Raw genomic sequence first — 20,105 nt, forward strand, 5'->3', positions numbered from 1 at the left:
CAACTTTGCACGATTTGTCAGCATAATGAGTGTTACGCTTGCCATTTTCTCTACCATACTCTATCAATAATTTGCCATGTTCCACTAAATTTTACACTTTTTCAGTGATGTACTTCGCTAAGACAAATACACCCAATTTAGTTGAGAAAATTTGAAGAGTGAAACTGTGAAAGAAGCTGCACCTCTGCGCGAAGTTTTGCCTATGCTGATTTGTAGACTATGGAAAGGATAGCTATGATATTGGATCAAGCTTTGACATTTTGCTATAGCAACCTAAGATGTAAGTTTTGTTTAAGCCGAGATTAGAATGATTATATAGTCGCCGATATATATGGAAACTTGAATTTTTAACTTCATTCATTTACGATTCATGAATTGGTTGAAAATGTGAGCCAAAGAAGGAAAGGTCATAGGTGAACCCGGTGCAGTTTTTAGGTGGGGAGACAAATATAGCTTTTGTGAAGGATCCGGATGACTATACTTTTGAGCTAATCCAGAGGGATCGACTCGAGCCCACTATGTCAAGTTATGCTTCGTGGTGACTGATCCGACCGCAAATTAAGTTTTATGAGAAGGTAGTGTCCGACTCTGTGATGCTTGGTCCATGTCCTCCATATCCCCTTGGACCGGTCGGGCGTGATTTGGTAAGAAAAAAATATTTTGCGAGTTTTGTTGTTATTTTTTTTTTATTAATATATAGGCCCCATTTTTGGGAGCTTGCATAGGGCCCCTTGAAACCTAGGGCCGGCCCTGGGATTAACAGATAACTTGTTCAAATAATTTAATATCCAATTGAAAAAACAACAAGAGAAATTAAATAATCCCTTCTACTAGTTAAAAAAAGCAGTGAAAGCACCAACAAACCATGTCTTGTTCATATTAAATAATCCCTAACTTAAAAAAGAAAGGATTGATTTGGATTATAAAAAAAAAAAGAAATTAAAAATATCAAATACCTGATCCTTTATGAATTTAGAATGGCGAACCCGCCGAACCGCGAAAAACAAAGGCCAAAAGAGGGAAGATAATACGGAAGGAAGGATAACTGGGTTTTGTTTTTCGGACTTTTGAATTAGAATCGGATTTTTGTTTTGGTGGGCTAAATCAACTTTTAAGTTGACACAGTAGTGGGTTTAAGTGGCGGATGGGGCCTTTATATTTAGCAAACATTTGGGGGCCCTATGCAAGGCCTTAGGCAGCATAGGCCCAGGGCGGCCCCTGTCTACAATGTATAGACGTATAGTTCTTTCCCTTTCTCAGTTTTCAGTTTTTGGCTATCAGCAAGACAAACACACCTAGCAGCAGCACATAACTACACAAGGATTAACTAGCAGCCTAGCAAGGTCCTTCTTTTGAAGTACAAAGGGGCGAAGGGGCAAGGATGATCTCAAATAGGAGAGTTTTAAAAAAGAGTTGGACTACAACTTCTATCAACACAAGATGGAGAAGATGAACTGCCGGAATGCTACAATTGAAACTAACCCATAGTTGGCGTGAAGCTGATTTTGTAGCAAGGAAATTAAAGGTGCAACCCTGGATCAAGGAGTTACATAATGGAGCCACGACAGACCGGATTTTGTTAATTAGTCTTTTTAGGACCTATTACCAATGCAAGCAATAACTTGTTACTTCCACATAGGCGCTACATAGGACTATTTTCCCTCATAGTTATTTTCTTGGTGAGAAGATACTAGGAGTTGTCCAATGGCAGAGGTGACTTTAAACTTCGGACGTAATGTTTTATTCCCATGTAAAAAACGGAAAAAATGCACGGGATGGAATGTTTATCCGTTTGAAAAAAAAAACAAAAAAAAAAATCGAAAAAACACTCGAAACAGAATGAAACATCCCGTCCAAAGAAAAAAAAATGAAAAAAAAAAACACAAAACAGAATAAAATGTTCCGTCTGAATATCACAATTCAACAACTATCCCCATAGCAAATCCTATCCTCATTGTTACCTAGTGAAAAACTACCTTCATAATCACCCTTACATTGGGCCATTGTTTTTTGGCTCATAAGGATGACAAGTTGCTATTTCCCCTCAAAGTTGTTTGTAATGGGAATGCTCTTAACTATGTTATAAACGCTCCACATGTAATGTGTCACATTCTTTTCTCTCCATCAATAAAATTCTTACTTGCATGCAATAAAAAAAAACAAAAACAAAACAAAAAAAAAAAAAAAAAAAAAAAAAAAAAAAAAAAGAAAAAAAAAATCCAACTTCTATCAACACAAAATAGTCCAATTTCCTCAATTTCTTTTTAATAAAATAATTTCACCACGTAAAATACCAAACATACTCTACACTTCTACAAAAATTCCAAATTATTAAATTTCATTTATTCTATAAATAAATAAAGGGTTAACACCCCCTAGATGAGCCAATTAGGATTTTCCCCCACTACTAGATGGGAAATTAGGGTCTTCACCCCTCCAAATATACACACACAAAAAATCATGGTCAATCGTAAATTTTTTTTTTTTTTTTTTTTTTTTGTGTGTATTTGGAAGGAAAAATCCTAATTTCCCATCTAGTAGGGGGAAGGCAAATCCTCATTGGGTCATCTAGAGATTAACCCATAAATAAATCTCCCAGAATTTACTTATCAAATTCAACCACCCCCAAATTATTACACACACTTTACGCACAGGATTTGAGATAGCGCAAAGTGTAAAAGCTCTCTGCGCAGAGAGAAAAAAAAATATGCGCAGTAACTTTATTTCTTATCAACATTTATCAACAATCTCCTCAGATCTAGTTTTTAACAGCCTTTTTTAAAGCCTTAAATCATCAACACAACAACCCCCGCAATCTTCTCTACATTCCAATAATATTTTCTCCACAAAAGACTTCATATCTTGGATAAAAATAACACCTTCTCACAACCCTTACACTAGAAACAGAGATGATAACAGACGAGGGTTTCACTGTAGATGAGGCTTTTGTTAAAGACCTACAGAGAGATATAGAAAAGAAATGGAGTACACCCTCTCCATTCTTACCAAGGAAAATAAAGTTGGAGAAGCTCAAAGATTGTACAAAAAAAAAGCTGGGAAAAATCCATTATCGGAAAACTCTACACGTCCAGACGCTTTGATGAAGAAGATATCAAAATGGAACTAGCAAAAAATTGGAAAACAAAACACAAGTTTACATTCTCATGTTTAGCGAGAGGACACTTTCAAGCTCAGTTTGAAGATATAGATGATATGAACATTGTACTTGAAAACGGTCTTGACTAATACATGGCTTCGTGATGTCCTTCAAAGCATGGATTCCAAATGCTCCTATGGAATAGTACAACTTCAGTGTCTTTAAAATGTGGATACAAATATTTGGTATACAAAGATCCCAATGGGAAGAAATACATGCCCTGGGATCGGACTTTAGCGAAGTGGTGGGATTGGACTCAGTAGGCGGATCCGAAGATGGTCTAATATATTTCCAATTCACAACACAAAGAAAAAAAAAAATAGAATCAATCAATAAAAAATAAAAAACAACTTGAATTTGGACCCAAAACCATATCTGTAAATTTGAAATTTTTTTCTCGTATTTTACTATTTGTAAATTGATTATTTTCTATAACATGATAAAATGAAGATGGGAGCGAGGATCTATGGTACAAAACAATAAAATATAAACTAAAAGAATTCGAAATTAATACAATGATGAATGATTCATTTTCTCCGAAATTTGAAAGTTAAATTTGAATTTTTAATATTTGCCCAATGTTCAAACTTGAATATGTGAAATTGGTGTTGAACTCATAAGTTTGTATTCATATCTCTCAAATTCCTACAAAAGTGAAAAGAAAATATAAACAAAATATAAAAATATTAGAGTTAGAGTCTTGAAATTGTGCGGGTCAATGGCTTTTAACACGGTGTGGGTCGGGCAGTTTGACGGGTCGGGTTTGAGCATAGAATCTACACCTATAGTCCGACACTCCGACCGCGTAAAAACGGTAGCGGGGCGGGTCTTTTTTCAGGTCAGTGCAAGTTTGGGTGGCGGGTGAAAATCGAGTACCCTACTGAATGATGGGTCAACGGTTTTTTTTTACACTCCTAGAACTCTACTTTGCTCAAGAGTCCAAGTTGAATACCTTAACAAGCGACCTATGGAGAAAGAAGCAGAATTAGATCTCGGTACAACATGTCAGCAAAGCTAGTTTTTAAATATGAAAGAGCTCATTTATTTTGTTATCACTGTGGAATCATAGGACATGATTACAATGAATGTGAAGGGTATTTGAATCATCCAGATGTGATAAATCAAAAAGGGAAGGTCAACACCAACAATATTCTTCAGTTTTCCAAAAATATGCGAGCTAAAACTTACAAGCTGGGCAAAGGAATACAGGAAAAAAGAGTTGTAGAAAAACAGAATGATGAAGATCTAATGGATATAGTGAGGAGAAGTAGAAGCAGGAAGGAGCAAGTTAGAATGAGAAGGACTGGTAATGGAGCTTATTCAAGGGAGAGAAGCGTATCAGAAGGGACGGGAAAGATGACGGAAATTGGTCCAGTTAACAGAGAGATAACGGAAAAAGCTGCTGGAACGGTTATAGATAAGTTAAACGAAGGAACGATCCAAGACATGGAAATTCCCAATGCTGAAGAGACACCTGGCATAGAAACAAAAAGAATGGAATCTCAGATGGTCCGAGAATCCCATGAAAAATAGGCATCAGGAGCAAACAGCGAGAAAACAAGATAGGGTCAAGTCAAGACAGAATGAGGTCAAGAAAGGTCAGAATAGTAGAGGGACATCAGAGATGGAGCTGGATCAGCCAGTACAGAAGTTAGATACCGATATAACAATTGGGCTTGAAGACCTAGGCCCAGGAGATATGGAAATAGAGAACGGATTAGTACAAAAAAAGCCCAAATGCAATTCAGCACTCTCAAGCCACTGTAACAGAACAACTTGTACCAAACCCAATGAATACAGAGGAAGCCCAGAAGGAAACAAATATACATAATAGCCCAGAAATTCACAAGAAATACTATTTCAAGAGACTCCACCTGAAGAGCAAGGGTATGTCTCTGAAGCAATGATTCTTCTCAAGGAAGGAGAACCAACAGTGCCAGATAGAAGTATTGTAGTAGATGTCCCCAATACTGAAGAGAAGCAAAGTGTAGAAGAAGAAGTGGACAAACCATAAGATACCAATCTTAGTCATGAAACAGCTGAACAAATGAAAATGGGAGAAAAGAGACCATTTGCTGGGAATAAACTGAATGAAACAACAAGAAACAAAAGACAGAGAATTATCATAAACATATTCAAAAGGAAGGCCAAAAAAACGGAAGAAGAGGAGAAAACAAAGATAAAGAAAAGGCACTGCAGTGTAAAAGAGAATAAAAATACTTCAGCACTGAAGACAAGAAAGGAACAGGAAGAAGACTCAGAAGCCAAGTCCAATGAGGAATCATCAACAAAAAAAGGAATAGGAAGACAAGGGAATATGAATACAGAAAAAATCAATGATAGAGATGAAACAGAAAAGGATGAAGTGGAAAGTGGACAAGCACAGGAAGTACAAGAACAGAATACCACAAGCTCAGAAGGGTTCGTGGTTGCTGACCCAAATCAGCGGCCTCATCAGATATGATAGCCATGAACTGTCGAGGAATGGGTACCTCCTCTTCAGTTCAATTCACAAAAGACCTCATCCGTGCCCATACCCAGATGTCCTTTGCTTTTCAGAGACAAAAGCAATAGGAAAGAGAATGGAAGTAGTAAGAAAGCAGTTGAAATACAAAAGGAACTATATAGTGCCAGCAGAAGGGAAGAAAGGAGGACTAAACCTTGAAAGTTCCAACTCCTGGTTATTTAGCCTTATCCATAACCTTTCACAAACTAGAACTCATACCAAAAAAACCCTTCAGATTTTATGAAATGTCGCTCAAGCATGGAATTCTATAAACGATAACAGTACTTCAAGCATAGTTGGGCAGAAACAAGAAGCCACAAGAGAGAAACTAAAGGTCTGGAGAAAAAGGGAGTTTGGTAATGTAGTTTTCGAAATAAATAATATTAAGAAGTAGCTGGAGAAAATGATGACAGGAAACATGAATGAAAAGAAGTACAAGAGCATTCAAAACCTCAAGAAGGTGCTAGAGGAATTACTTGAGAGGGAAGCAAGCATGTGGAGGCAGAAGTCTAGACAAAATTGGGTAAAAGACTATGCAAAGAATACCAGATTCTTCTATATATCGACAATGTACAGAAGAAGAAAGAACAAGATTGAAAAGTTGAAGAACATGGAGGAAAGGAAGAGAAAAAGTTAGTGAAGTAATCAACACTTTCTTTACATACCTTTTCACCATTGATAGGCCCGTAACTGATCAATCCATTTTGAACTTTTTCAAGCCAGTTATCACCAATATAGAAAATTACATTCTGGGAGAAGTACCATCTGATGTGGACATATGGATAGTAGTCAAGAAGTTAAACCCCCTTAAAGCACCTGGCCCTGATGGCTTCCATGGGGTGCTTTACCAAAGTTGTTGGGATATAGTGGGTCCAACAATCAATAAAACTATCAATGATTTCTTTATCTACAACATTTTTCCACCTTACCTAAATGAAACTTTTATCGCCCTTATCCTAAAAATTCCATGCCCAGACCATATATCCAAATTCATACCAATAAGTATTTGCAACTTTACCTACAAAATCATCTCAAAGCTTTTAGCCAATAGATTAAAAGTCCACCTCCACAAGATCATATCCCCCTTCCAAGGAGCATTTGTTAAAGGAAGGAACATAGGTGATAGCATTGGCCTTGCAAGTGAAATTCTCCATCATATGAGAAAGATGAAAAAGAAGAAGCAAGGATGGTTTGCGCTCAAACTGGACATGAAGAAAGCATTTGATAGAGTGGAATGACAATTTCTATATCAAGTTCTGGAGAAGCTTGGATTTAGTAAAAAAATGGATAACAATGATCAAGAAATGCTTGGAATCAGTCTCTTATATAGTGTTTTTGAATGACTCTCCACTAAGCCATATCTTCCCAGAACGAGGGCTCAGACAAGATATGGCTCTCCACGAAGCCATATCTCCCCTTATCTATTTATACTTATTACTGAAGCATTATCAAGACTTTTGAAGATAGCAGAAGAAGACAAGAAGCTGAATGGGATCAAGGTTAGGAGAAACTCACCTCCAATAAGTCATCTACAGTATGCAGATGATTTGATCACTTTTAGCAAGGCCAGCTGGGAAGAAACAAGCAGCATGAAGGATGTTCTCAGTAAGTACTGTACAACTACAGGACAGGAGGTCAGTTAGGAGAAATCTAGCGTCTTCTTCAGTAGCAATGTGCATCACAAGCATCAGAAAATATTGATGAGAAGATGGAAGGTCAGAAGCTTTAAAGAGAAAGAAAAATACTTAGGAGTCCCAATACTTTTGAGTAAAAAGAAAGGAGAGAATTTCGAGTACTTAATAGAAAACTTGCATAAAAAGGTAACAGGTTAGAAAGCCAAAGTACTTTCTCAAGCCAACAGGACAACAATGGTTAAAGCAATAAGGCAAACAGTCCATATATATGCTATGAGGGTGTATCAACTACCAAGAAGAATCCACAATAAGTTAGATCAAATAAACAGAGATTTCTGGTGGTGTGGGAAAAAAGATGCCAAGGTTTGACATACTTTGAAGTGGGAAACCTTATGCAGACCTAGGACACATGGAGGACTTGGATTTTGAAGAGCAAAGGACATGAATATTGCTATGCTTGCAAAACATAGCTGGAGGTTGATAAACGACAGTGATTCAATTTGGACCCAAACTTTTTAGAAGCATTTATAAGTGGGATTCATTTTCTCAAGAGACACAAGAAAAGAAAACACCAAGGTCTTATTTCTAGAAAGGAGTCATGAATAGTAACAAGTAGTTGAGAAATGATACATGTGGAGATTGGGAAATGGAGCAAGTATAAAAACTTTTACTGAACCATGGATCACCCTTAACAATAAACTTATCCTTTTGTCAGAATACATGAAGGAAGAATTCTCTTTCTCAGCAGTGGATGGTAGTAAAAAAGTTAGTGATCTACTGCAGTTAAATCATATTGACTGGAATCAAGAAAGGTTGGGAGAATTGTTTCCCGAACCAATATCAGAAAGCATCGAGCTCAAAGGAGTAAGACAAGACTCTCAGGATAAGATAATTTGGTGGAGAGATACAAAAGGTGCTTTTAAAGTAAAATCAACTTATAAACATGTTTCTAAAGCAACTGAGAAGGGAGAATGCTCGAAGACAAATCTCAAAACTATACGGAAAATATGGGAGTTAAACATAGACGCAGGAACTCATCAATTCATATGGAAATTGTATGTTGGAGGGCTTCCAACTAGGGATGTCTTGTTGAAAAAAAATTCAAAAGAGATGCAAGTTGTGCTTTTTGTGGCAGAGAACTGAAACATATTATCACTGTTTCTTTGGCTGTGAATGGAGTAAGGCAGCATGGATGGGATCAGAACTTGGGTTAAGAGGGATACAGAATGCACAAAAAGATGTCTGAATAATACTGTATATTATGTTGAACTGGAGAATCAAGAAGAATGACACTGAAGGAGAGTTTGCCAAACTATACAGCTTGAAACTGCTGATGGAGATTTGGAAAGGAAGAAATAGCATCAAATTCCCCCATCTTACTTAGAATTATATAGACAAGCTTCTTTCCACACCAGTCAAGTTCTTGAAGCCTACAAACCCAATGAAGAACTCTTTATGGCCAATAGGATCCCTGAGCCTCTTGCACATACTATAGAATTTGGTAACAGAGAGGAGTTATACAAGGATAGGCATACAATATATTTTGATGGAGCATATGACAGAAGAACAAATAGAGGAGCTGCAGCTGCGATATGTAAGTGTTAGACAGGAAGAATACAAGGAGCAGTATATGCCAAATTCAAGTGCCAAGATGCAATACAAGCAGAATGTGTAGGAGCAACTCTATCAGCAATGCCAACAAGGAAACTAGAAGTGTCTAGCATAGTGATACTGGGAGACAATCAAGTTTTCATGAAAGCATTAACTGAAGATTCTAGTTTGGCATGGATTTCAGAAGAACACTTCAGCATAACAAAAGAGGCTTTTAGAATATGTCAGGATACCTTTAATGTAAAGTTTTTTTGGATTCCAGGAAAATGTAATGGTGAGGCACACAAAATTGCCAAGTGGGGCAAACAGATATGCAGGGATTAGCCCCCCACCAAGCTGGATTTATGACTCAGTAACCCCTATCTATAAAGTTTAGAGATAAATGAAAAGTTTATTATTGAAGGAAAAAAAAACAAAAAAAAAAAGATAGCGCAAGCATTGCCATAACATCTTCGACATAATTAGCAAAGTATGCCAAATTTTAAAGGTCGCGCTACTCAAGACCTTCTGAACCATGCAAAACAAAGCGACATAAAGGACAACTATTCGTCCTCTGCAACCACTCTCCTAGGCATTCTTTGTGGAACAAATGTCTGCAAGGCATCCGCATAACCTCGACACCAATTGAGAACTTGTCTAAACAAACTCTGCAAGTATCTTCGTCCAATTCTTCCTTTTCACCGTACTTTTTAGTCTTTAACACTGCAATAGAAGATGGCGAAGCTCGGACTAGATGACATTCACTGTTAATTTGATCAAGCCAATTCTGGAGGATGGAATATAGTACCGTAAATACGTTGGTAACTTTCACATCCAAAATTATAGTTATCCTCTTAATCTTCCTTTCTTCTCTCAAAGCCCCCAATGCATGTTTGTGAATGTAAAGTGATACATCTTGAAAGAGTTCACACCACAATTCAGGAGAAATAACGTTCTTGGATACATAATTGTAAAGATAATGTGTGAGTATAATTTTACACCTAGAGAGAGTGTTTAACAATGGGAAATCGAGAGTAAACAAATTGGTAGCAGTGGGTTCTAATCTTTCTTCTAGTGGTACGTAACTTAGATCATCTTCATCTGAGTGTGTTATTGTTTGATTTATTGTATGGACGTTAAACATCAAGAATGCTTCAATAGAAAAAATTCTTTTCTGACTCAGGCGTGTTAGAATCATAATATACAAACTTGACAGACCTACTGTAAGAGTTCCCTAGAAGCACACACGGTGGGCAGATCAACAGACGTACATTCTTCACTTGCCTCCATCAACAAACTCGCTTTTCAATTCCTTATCAAGGTTGTAGTTTTCTGACTTCAACAATCAATATGCTATCTTGAAGAAAATATAGAATCGTTGTTATTTTATCTTGTGATGAACGAAACTAGCAATTTACTGGACTTCTAATTAGTAAACAACATGAACTCTAGAAAGGGTACGGAGTAAAAAATCATAATTGGGGCCTGGGCCCAATTTATCGATATCCAACCCACACTACCTAGGGTAATAAAAGGCCCACCCAACAACCGCCACTTATCGCTTGCTGGTCTGATCTATAATTAGCATTCCGTTCTTGTTGCGTACTTTCAATAATGAGACGGCTGCTGATCCAAAGGTAACTAGTCAAGTCTCTTCTTCTTTTTCATTTGATTCACATGGGTTTGATGAGGCAATGGGTTTATTCAGTCAACTGATTTCACATGCGAGAGTTACCTTCCATTTTCCTTTTCAATGCGAGTCATTATGAGCATTGTCACTAATTTCAGCGTTTTTTCGAAAAAAACGCGTTTAAAATCCGAGATATTGGTAAGTCGTCTGATTCCAGTTTAAAACCGGGTTTTTTTTAAAAATCCGTTTTAAATTTTAAAAAAAACTTTTAAAACCCCGTTTAAAACTTTTTTTTTTTTTATCTAAAAGAAAACACAAAGAAAAAAAAAGAGTTTTGGAGTTTACCTTTTTGAAGAGTGGGCGTTAGATTGACTTATTGAGACAGTTTTATTTTGTTTTGGACTATTAATAATTAATTATAAATTTTAAAGTTATTAACTTATTTGTAGAACTTGATTATGCTATTATGGTTGGTAATTAGTAGTATCTTATTTAGAAATGTGTTTTGGTACTTAATCTAAAACTTCTAGTATTTGGATGAGTAATGATAATTTGATACTTTCATATATTTGAATTTTCTTTCATTTGTATTATTTTTATTTTTATTTTATGTGTCAATTTTTTTTTTTTACTCTTATAAAAAAAATCAAATTCTTTATCTATTATATTTTTTATCATTGGTTTTTACCATTTTTTTACGTATTATACGTTTTAAACCCGTTTTTTATGCCTCACGTTTTTTTATGATTTTTTTTCCGTTTTTTTTTCCTAGATGTTCCATTTAAAACACGAATTAAGTTTTTTTCAAATACACCGTTTTAAACCCATACCGTACTTGGTGACAATGATTATGAGTACAATATTCCTCCGTGTTTTCTTTGAGGATCCAGCTTGAGGTTGTTTTGAAGTAACTGTTGATTTCTTAAGATTGGGTCGTGTGTTTGGAATGCTATTTTCCACAGACGAAGACGAAGAATTGGATTGTCTATCTGGAACCATATCTAACAGGAAGGGACAGAAGCAATATTATGTCGAATCAAGTACATCATTGAAAAAATACCACGTCGAATTGAAACATCAATGAATTAGTATCTCATTAGTTATGGGGGTTATCATGCTAGGGATGGTTGGGAGAACTTGTAAATGATATGTATTCTCATTGGCAGGGTCAAAGTGTTGTCACGCATAGTGCACTAATATATGGATTGTATGCATATGGGTTGTTTCAGAAGTTTTGAAATAGTTTTGTATGATAGAAATTGGATATGGGCATGCTAAGGAAATTGGATGACACAAAGGGAGTTGTTTTGCGTCTTGTCAATAAAGAATTTGCAACCTGACACCATAACCTATAAATAGTTTTTGCAAGAGAGGGATGGTAAACAAGGCTAAAAAAATACTGGTAGAGATGGATGAAAAGGGTATTGCTCCAAATGATTTCAGATTCAATATTATGATATAAGGATTACTCAAGGAAAATGATATTCCCAATGCAAATACGACTTCCTAATTATATGGGTAGGAGGGGTCTCTGCCTCTCTGGTGGCAGTAGAAACTATGACTATATTAGTGGATTTTCTTACAAAAGGTGAATTTAATCGTGGACATACAGAGATGCTTCACAAGTTCAGTGACTTGTATTTTTGGTTTTTTTTGGGCGTTTTTTGTTGCATTATTGACTTGTGTAAAATTGCATGTTATTCATTTCTGTTATTCATTTCTGTTCTGTTTTCACAATATGTCATCCTTTATTTTGTTTCGATGTTGGGTTGTTAGGTTATAAGGGGATACCTCGTAATTGTCTTCAAGTGAATGAAAGCAGTACTATAGTTTTTCGTAATTTTTGTACTGCGATTCATTTTTTTGCTTCTTCAATTATCGTTACTAAATTGATCTAAAAGAAAGAACAATGTGAAGGTACTCTTTACTAATGTGTCAAATACAATGATCCAGCTCTTTTCAGGGAAGATATATGGAAGAAATATAAGCAGTCATATATGCTTAGACTTAGAAGTTGAAGCATCAGAACTTTTTTTTTATAGATGTTTTTGGCTGTTCCTTTTTGTAATCTTTGTTTATCTGCTTGACTAGCATTTTTTCAATCTAACGGTAGCTTTATTCTATCTATATCCATTAAAGTTGAACAACCTTTGGGATAGGTATTTTAATCAATAATATATGCAAGCCTTTTATAGTTCGTCAATTCGGCAGATTCGTGTTACTCTTCTTAGGGTTGAAAGTGAATTTCTACTCTTGGTTAAATTCAGCAGATTGAGATTGGCCAAGTTGCACAGTGTTTGTTTGGCTACATGTATAAGATAACTTTTTGATGCTGGTGGGTTCGAGTCCCAGACCCCTGGTATCATCACCTAAAAGTTTTACCGACTTTGCTAGTCGGCACCTGCTATTTGTTTTTTCTTTAATTTTCTGTAAAAGCTGGTTTGGTGTGCTAATTGACCATTTTATTTACTAATGGGGTCTGGAGTTATTTTTGTCAAGGATCACATCATCAGCCTGTCCAACTGTAAACCCCAGTTTTTGTAAAGCATGCAGCCTAGAATCTGTGAATGTATGAAGTACCATTGGTATACCGACCGCTTGACTCTTTTCTCTAGGTCGTTAATGGCTATACCCAAATGTGAAGTTCTTTAGTTGTGTTAGGTAGTCATGTTCCTTTGCAGTATGTCTGAATATGAAATGCTAATGGATCAAGAGAAGTTGATTATGGAGAATCTTTTTGTTTTTGTGTTTACAAGTAGTGTATACTGCCATCTCCAACATTACTTTTTCTAGAATGAAGTATGCAACTGCAAAACCCAAGTTGGAAAAGTAAAAATAAACCTGATTTTTTGGTGTCTTCACAGTTGACGAAGAGGTATAGATATATGCGTATGGAATAGAGAGAATCTTCTTATTGTTTTGATTGTTATTGAAGGTCAACATGCTGAATGCTGAAACCTTCCAGTGGTTACTTTTTATCTGACAAAATGTCTACGTTTGGGCTCATGATTCATGAACACAGTATGTGCCTGAATACTAAGTGCTATCTTCTCAAATTCATGTTTAAATTGTTGTATATTTTGCATTTACGTCGTTCTTTTATGCAGTTTCCCTTGGTTTTATATTCACAAGTATTTTTCCAGGATTTTAGGCCTGCAGATGATTGCTCTACTGAGTTTTTAGGGCCTTTGCACGAGAGCCATCGACGCCTTAGTCACTGTGAGCTTAGCAATCAAACCTTCCCCTATCGTTGTAGCCTTTTCGGAAGCAATGAGGATGTTGCCAGCAATAGAAATGGCCCTTGGATGACTACTAGTGCTGAGAGACTGAACGCTATATACTGTATGAATGTGAAAAAAATCAAAAAATAGAGGCGGGATAAATCAGATAAACGGGCCTCAAAATGTGCTTGATAAATCGTGCATGTCGTTTGATGGGACCGGGCTTTAGTGGCTCACCATTGTTAAGTTTGTTCAAACAAACTCCTGAAAGATGAGTAGGCTGACTGACCCAAATAATCCGAGAAACACATGTTGCCCAATCTAAAGTCAGATTATATCTAAAATCATATTATTTTGTTTAACTCATGCATCCAGATAGTATGATCGGGTCACCAGGCTATGATAGCAAACTTATGCATCCAGATAGCATGGAATTGATCAGGGCAATGCAAAACAGAAGACAAGAGTGGTCCTTAAAGCAAACTTGTTTATGTTTACAATTTGATTTTGCTTCTGTCATATTGATGATAACCGTGGAAACAGCAAACTTTTAATCTAAGTATAACAATAACATAACAATTAATTCGGCATAATCATTACAGATCTAAAATCGATCTAAATAGAAATGAACGTTCATTAGGAAAAAAATGTAATTAATAACATCGCCAGAATTGAAACTAAGAACACGCCAGTTACATGTTTAGACTTCAACAGATAAGAAATTGTAGTAGATCTCGATATAGTTAAACTTAACTTGATCGAACAGCTCCCCTTGTCAGAAAGTTTAATAAACAGTCTTTCAAGTTTCAACACTTCTTGAAAAAGAATGGAAAAATTGAGAACCCTCAGACTAATATATAGGGTGAAGAACGACAGAAGCAATTGGCATTACTAATCCTTGTTAAAAAAGTTCCCTAATTTTGGTAGAACAAGAACGTACTACACTAGTACACTAGAACTAGAAGCTTCCAGAATCCAGACTCCCTAATTGTCGTAGTGATTTAAGAATTCTGACTTGTGACACTTTATAGATGACATGGACACATTATCACATACCACAGCAAGGAAACTCTTCATAAATGACTTGCCACGTACAGCAAGGAAACTCTTCTTGGATTTTTGAAGGAAAATGGACCAAGTACCGAGTCAAAACAAACCAACTGAAACAATAGAAAGTTAGAAACACATAGGTGCCATCTATCAAGTAGACTACGTTCTCTATATTTGTTAAATGTTAATCTATCAAGGACTCAGACAGATTATCTTCTTCGCATTCTCTATATTACAAGGCTATCAAAAGACGGTGTGCAACGTTAATCTGTACTTGGTAATCTTAGATCATTTAGAAAGTTATGACCAAATTTTTTTTCATGCCTCACTATTGCAATCAGTGACATCCAAAGTCATTTTCAATAAAGATGTAAGCTCCCATGCTATTTAGTTTACAACACTTTCTGTTTCCCTCTTGAAAAACCTTTTTGTGATTCTACAACAAAGTGGTGCTGGGGGATTGTCAACATGCTATTCAACTACACAACTAGAGTATATTGTGAGCTGAAACCAAATGGCTCCAGATAGTCTGGTCATTTCACCAGGCTATGATATTACGGAATAGACCCAGAAATGCAAAATGAAAGAGAACAGTGGTCCTTGCAAAGTTGAATTGCAATTCGATTCAGATTTTGATTTGTACACTTCAAAGCTTATAAACTACTCATATACACACTCTCCAAAAGACCATGAAAAGGAAAGACATCCCCTCTTGCGACTTTCCTAGAAACTAAGTTCATTACAGATTTACAGGACATTAACACTGTAACAGACCCTTGGCACAATACGTACCGAGGAAATACCAAAAACCAAGGAGAAGAGAGAAGGATCCTAAACCAAATAAAAAAGACCACCCGACCATTGATATACCCAAGCATAGTACTGCGACAAAAGGGAAAAACGATCTTACCACTGACATGCTGCCAACCCAATGCCCCTTTGATAATATAAGAGCAGCAACATTGACCATGTTCCATTTTAGGTTGCCACCGTAACAAAGCCTGTTCAAACAGTTGGCAACATATGAGTGGCAGTTGCATGTGAAGAGGTTGTAGGATTTGTGCTCAAAATGACGCATGCTCAAATTTAGTGCATCGTCCCATGACATTGCTGCCCCGTGTTCCATGTGCTTGTAAGCATGTTTGCAAGTGTGCCCAGACAAGTTTGGAGAAAAGCAGCACTGTCAAGCATTTAGCACCAGAAGAATACTTCATCAATTCCTCAAAGTAAGCACCTCCAAATGGTTGCAGATAATCATCAACTATAATCAATACTAACAGAAACGAGAAATACTCGAAAATGAATGTTGATTGTTACCTGTTCTCTGTCAAGATCAAGATATCTCGCGACAGCACCGAAAGCAAAGTCGTTTACATGCACAAAGTTGGAACCAGCAAAATCTAAGATAGTCCCATCCTCCCGGCAGATGCCAACATGTCCAATAAAAGGTGCCAGCCATGAAACTACAGGGAGTGGAGTCCAAACTAAACAACAAGGGAAACACGCCATTTTTGAATCAACTGCATTAAGGGGCCACAGTTCATGGCGCATTCTTCTATCACGATTGATATGTTCAAAATCTCCAGCTCCGGTTAACTCCATTGAAGACCTTGTTTCAGTGGATTTCTAGTAGGGATAACAATGTCAAGCTACTGCATCCAGACAGTTATACATAATGAAAATCCTCTCCAATCATAGCACAGAAGAGGAAAGAACAAAGAAGATGGAGTAAAAACGAATTGAAAATAGTCAATTTGATTGTTAGAAAAATAAATTGGCACTTTCAAAAGACAAAGCCAACGAAGAGACTAAACAATATATACGTACACATGTTTTTAAGACTTTATTCTATAAACTACAACCTGTTATAACCTATAGACCTACGAAATAACAGGATTTCAGGAAGAAAAAGGATTGAGTACGAGCTTTAATACCCTAGCAGATAAAATCTTCTTCAACTAACCTTCACTAGACCTGGACAGTAATTATCATAACGAACACACGACAGTTGCCACGATGATTGCCACAACTACTAGTAAATTATGTCTACCACTATCAATGTCACAACTACCAATAGTGGCCACCAAGACAACTGCTAAACCATATACCACAACCACAATTGCAAGTATACTACTTGATGCCGAAACATATGTTTAAGGTTTCACAAATCTATATACAAAAAGGTCGAGTTTGATTTCCCCATACAAAGGAAAGGAGCAGCTTCTAAAACCAACCAGTATCCTATCAGATCTGTGTCTTACTAAAATTCTTAACCTGCAATTGTTCATACCATAGAATGGTAACTTAGTCCTCCTACCATTCTTTTATTCCTACAGTTGGAAGCCTCTAAACTAGTACTTAATTCCTTCCTATTCGCATTCCTTCTTTTAGAACTGAATCCATTACCTCTTTCAATCATCACTACAGGTAACTAAACAGCAACTACCTAGTTGGCAGAGATGTTGAGGTTTTTCTCAATTAAAACCAAGTCTTCTGTTTGACCGCTATGACAGTGCCTTCTAAAAGAAGTATAATCATAACTCAGCATTTTCCTAGTTCAAATCAGAATTATATCTTTTTCCAATTCCCGAATTCCATGTTTAAACAAAATTTCCTCGCAAATCTTATTAATCATAACCAGGCCAACAACAATATTGAACAAATATCCAGCCAAGTCATCAATGAAACAAGCATGCATCATTTTAATATTTAATTCACCAAGTAACGTAAACAATCAATCTCCAGAAAAGATTACCAAGTAAAATCATAGTAGTCAAATGCATATATAATTCAGCTGAAGAATCAAGCAAACACAAGGACTAACCTTTGTAAGACAGGATTTCACCACCAACACCTTGTGAAGAGAGAGAGAGAGAGAGAGAGAGAGTGAAAAGTTAGAAATATACTCCCTTGTTTTCATGGGAAGATGTAGAGTGAAAGGAAGTACGAAGAAAGTGGAAGGTGCATGAACCCGCCCAGTTTTTCTTATGAATTCTGACAAAGGAGACATGGACCCCACTGTTTCTTTCTTTAATTATTACTATTATTATTATTAAGCTTCTAGATTGTTCCATGTGGAAAATATTGTTCAGGTTTTTCGACCAAATGACAGGCCAGTGCCACAATGACGGCGGACGGCCTTGTCTCAATCTTTAACAACTCGTTTCATGGGTTTGTAAGCAACGAATTCACAGATGCTAATTGTGCATTAGATGCTGAATTATAGGTACTTACTTTCCCAGTGTCTTGGAAAAAATATAGTAATTAAAATATATTTGTGACTGAGGCTTTTGATACAGGAAGTTATAGGTACTCGAATTATGATGCTCGATTTTTCGAGATTATCCACGACTTTCCCGGTGATAATCGATATATATCGGTTGACTTTTTCACCAATTGTTAATAATTTAATATTGTGTCTTGGAAAAAATATTTGCCTCTTTGATGGGGATGTATATCTTTTTAAACACCGTCCGATATAAATTTTGGGCTTATCTTTAGGTCTGCACATCAGTTTGTAAAAAATGACTGAAGATGCACGTATGCTAGATTCAGCCGACTTGTTAAAACATAATAAATGTTACTAATGCCCTGGGTAGTGTATTGTCGGATCAATAATTGAATGCTTAAAAGTGCTTCTTCTTATTTGTAGCAAATATATCCATGACTGTGACTGCCTAAGATTGTTTTCCCTTTAAAGATAGACCAAAAAACAATAATTTAAGGGAATAAAATAAATAGTTGGGATAACTTCCACTTCAGATGTGGTAGTTTGTTTGGTTATCTGCACCTGAGCAACTCATCTTTCGCCTATTCAGCTGTTTGCATGACTTCTCACGAGATAGTTTTCTCTTCAAATAAGAAAGTGCTGACAAATTTTTGATATAGATAAGTCAAGAAGTTGGATTCATACAAGTAAACCTAAAACATTAGAGAACCAATAATTCTAGGGAGACCGATTTCAGTTACCTGTTGACGTGTCCCTCCCTCTCACATGGATAACAAGAAAAGCAAACAAAAAAACACACAAAACCCATTCATTTTTCTTCTTCCTCTAGGCCTCCTTTTTAATTGAACATGTGTAACTTTCTTTCCTTTCTATCTCTTTCATTGTTCTTGTGTCTTTGTAAAGCCACCACACATTAGATCCTAAAACTCCAAATTAGTATTATCGTAGATAAATATAACACTCAAAAATTAAAGCTTAAACCAATTAATCTATCATAGTCAAGATACTTAAACCAACTATTTGCCCGAGGGTTTGTATTTTAGTGAGGCAAAATAGACAAATCTTTTGATTATTAGAATAAATTAATCAATCAAGTGATCATTTGAATCTTAATTTTACTTTTCTATTTAGTAATTTTTTTGGTTTTCCACATCTTTATTTCTCACTGACACTATTAGAACACAAAGATTTGAGAAGATTGTGGGTGGGGATAAGAGATTCAAGCGGGATCATAGAAGAATTGAGGGGATGGCATATTTTGCTCCTCTATCACATGCATTTAAACAACAAAATAAAATAAAATATATGTCAAATCTTTTTTATCTCTTTCACCATGGCTTCTCTTTCTTTCACCTCCTCTGCGACTAGTCGATTACCATCAAAAGCACTTTATCATTTAATCTACAATGAGTATTGAGGGTATTTCCTAATGTCTCAAAGTTTTCAATTTTAAAAGAAAAAAACAAATCAATCTCAATTAATCTATAAACAACCCCAACACAACAAATGAATGAAAAATTGAAGAGTTTTTATATTAGTTATGTTAAAATAATATTCATTTGTTTTTTACTGTTTTCAGAAAGAGAAAGAGAAGAAACAAATTTTATTTTATTTTTTTGTAATTTAAATGGCATGTGAGTGAAAGGGAGGGGGTGCAAAAGTTGAGTTCCACATCACCCAGCCACTAGAACAGGCTAAAAACCCTGTTTCCTTATAATTATTGATAAATAAAGTATCAATGCCTTGGTAATACAATAATTCTAGGATGACATTATTTTTGGCATGGTTTAGTAACATGGATGATGTGGCAAATTATTTTTGATTTTTTAATTTTTTTCCCATGTGACAAAAAAAATTAAAAAACCGAAAATAGCTCCCAATTCCTTCATTTGTAACTTTTCATAATTGGGAATAAGAATGGTAGTAGAATAATTATGTTTTTTTTGTTTTTTTTGTTTGAGTGGTAGATTTGAGAGAGCAGTAGAAAATTGCTGTCTCTTGTCTCTGTAGAATTACTGATAGAATTAAGTTGATGTATGAGAGATCTTCTGACAGAACACATTTTGAGCACCACTAATTTCTGAGAAA

The 20,105-nt window shown here is 35.9% G+C and overlaps 1 protein-coding gene and 1 long non-coding RNA gene across 7 annotated transcripts; one reads left to right on the forward strand and one right to left on the reverse strand.

Annotated features, from left to right (window-relative positions):
• The first annotated feature begins 10,335 nt into the window (after nt 1-10,335).
• LOC147512138 (uncharacterized) lies at nt 10,336-14,100 on the forward strand. The gene is made up of 2 exons (XR_015214748.1): nt 10,336-13,538; nt 13,669-14,100. It is a non-coding gene; the product is annotated as an uncharacterized LOC147512138 (long non-coding RNA).
• Nucleotides 14,101-14,348: 248 nt separating this feature from the next.
• On the reverse strand, nt 14,349-18,893 carry RTE1 (protein REVERSION-TO-ETHYLENE SENSITIVITY-like protein (DUF778)). 6 transcript variants are annotated; one of them, XM_086595097.1, is made up of 5 exons: nt 18,758-18,893; nt 18,579-18,656; nt 17,613-17,642; nt 16,106-16,440; nt 15,370-15,968 (listed from the first exon to the last, which is right to left on the reverse strand). In XM_086595097.1, the coding sequence occupies exons 4-5, from the start codon at nt 16,388-16,390 to the stop codon at nt 15,546-15,548; spliced, it is 708 nt and encodes a 235-aa protein (XP_086451223.1). In that variant the 5' UTR covers nt 16,391-16,440; nt 17,613-17,642; nt 18,579-18,656; nt 18,758-18,893; the 3' UTR covers nt 15,370-15,545. The 6 variants fall into 6 exon arrangements, with proteins under 6 accessions (XP_086451220.1, XP_086451226.1, XP_086451223.1 ...); XM_086595094.1 differs by lacking the exons at nt 18,579-18,656; nt 18,758-18,893 and adding an exon at nt 14,349-14,898 and having other exon boundaries at nt 15,699-15,968; nt 16,106-16,414; nt 17,613-17,935; XM_086595100.1 differs by lacking the exons at nt 18,579-18,656; nt 18,758-18,893 and adding an exon at nt 14,349-14,898 and having other exon boundaries at nt 15,699-15,968; nt 17,613-17,754.
• Between the last annotated feature and the right edge of the window lie 1,212 nt (nt 18,894-20,105).

This window comes from Coptis chinensis, chromosome 3 (genome assembly GCF_015680905.1).
Source record: "Coptis chinensis isolate HL-2020 chromosome 3, ASM1568090v1, whole genome shotgun sequence".
Lineage (NCBI taxonomy): Eukaryota > Viridiplantae > Streptophyta > Magnoliopsida > Ranunculales > Ranunculaceae > Coptis > Coptis chinensis.

Bases quoted from the DNA above. Each gene is read 5' to 3' on its own strand.
- RTE1 (XM_086595094.1), bottom strand. From the start codon at position 17,798: ATGTCTCCTTTGTCAGAATTCATAAGAAAAACTGGGCGGGTTCATGCA. The intron at 16,415-17,612 runs GTTAGTCCTTGT...TATCCCTACTAG, and splicing joins TGAAATCCTGTCTTACAAAG to AAATCCACTGAAACAAGGTC. The intron at 14,899-15,698 runs GTAAGATCGTTT...CTATTGTTTCAG, and splicing joins GGGTTGGCAGCATGTCAGTG to TTGGTTTGTTTTGACTCGGT.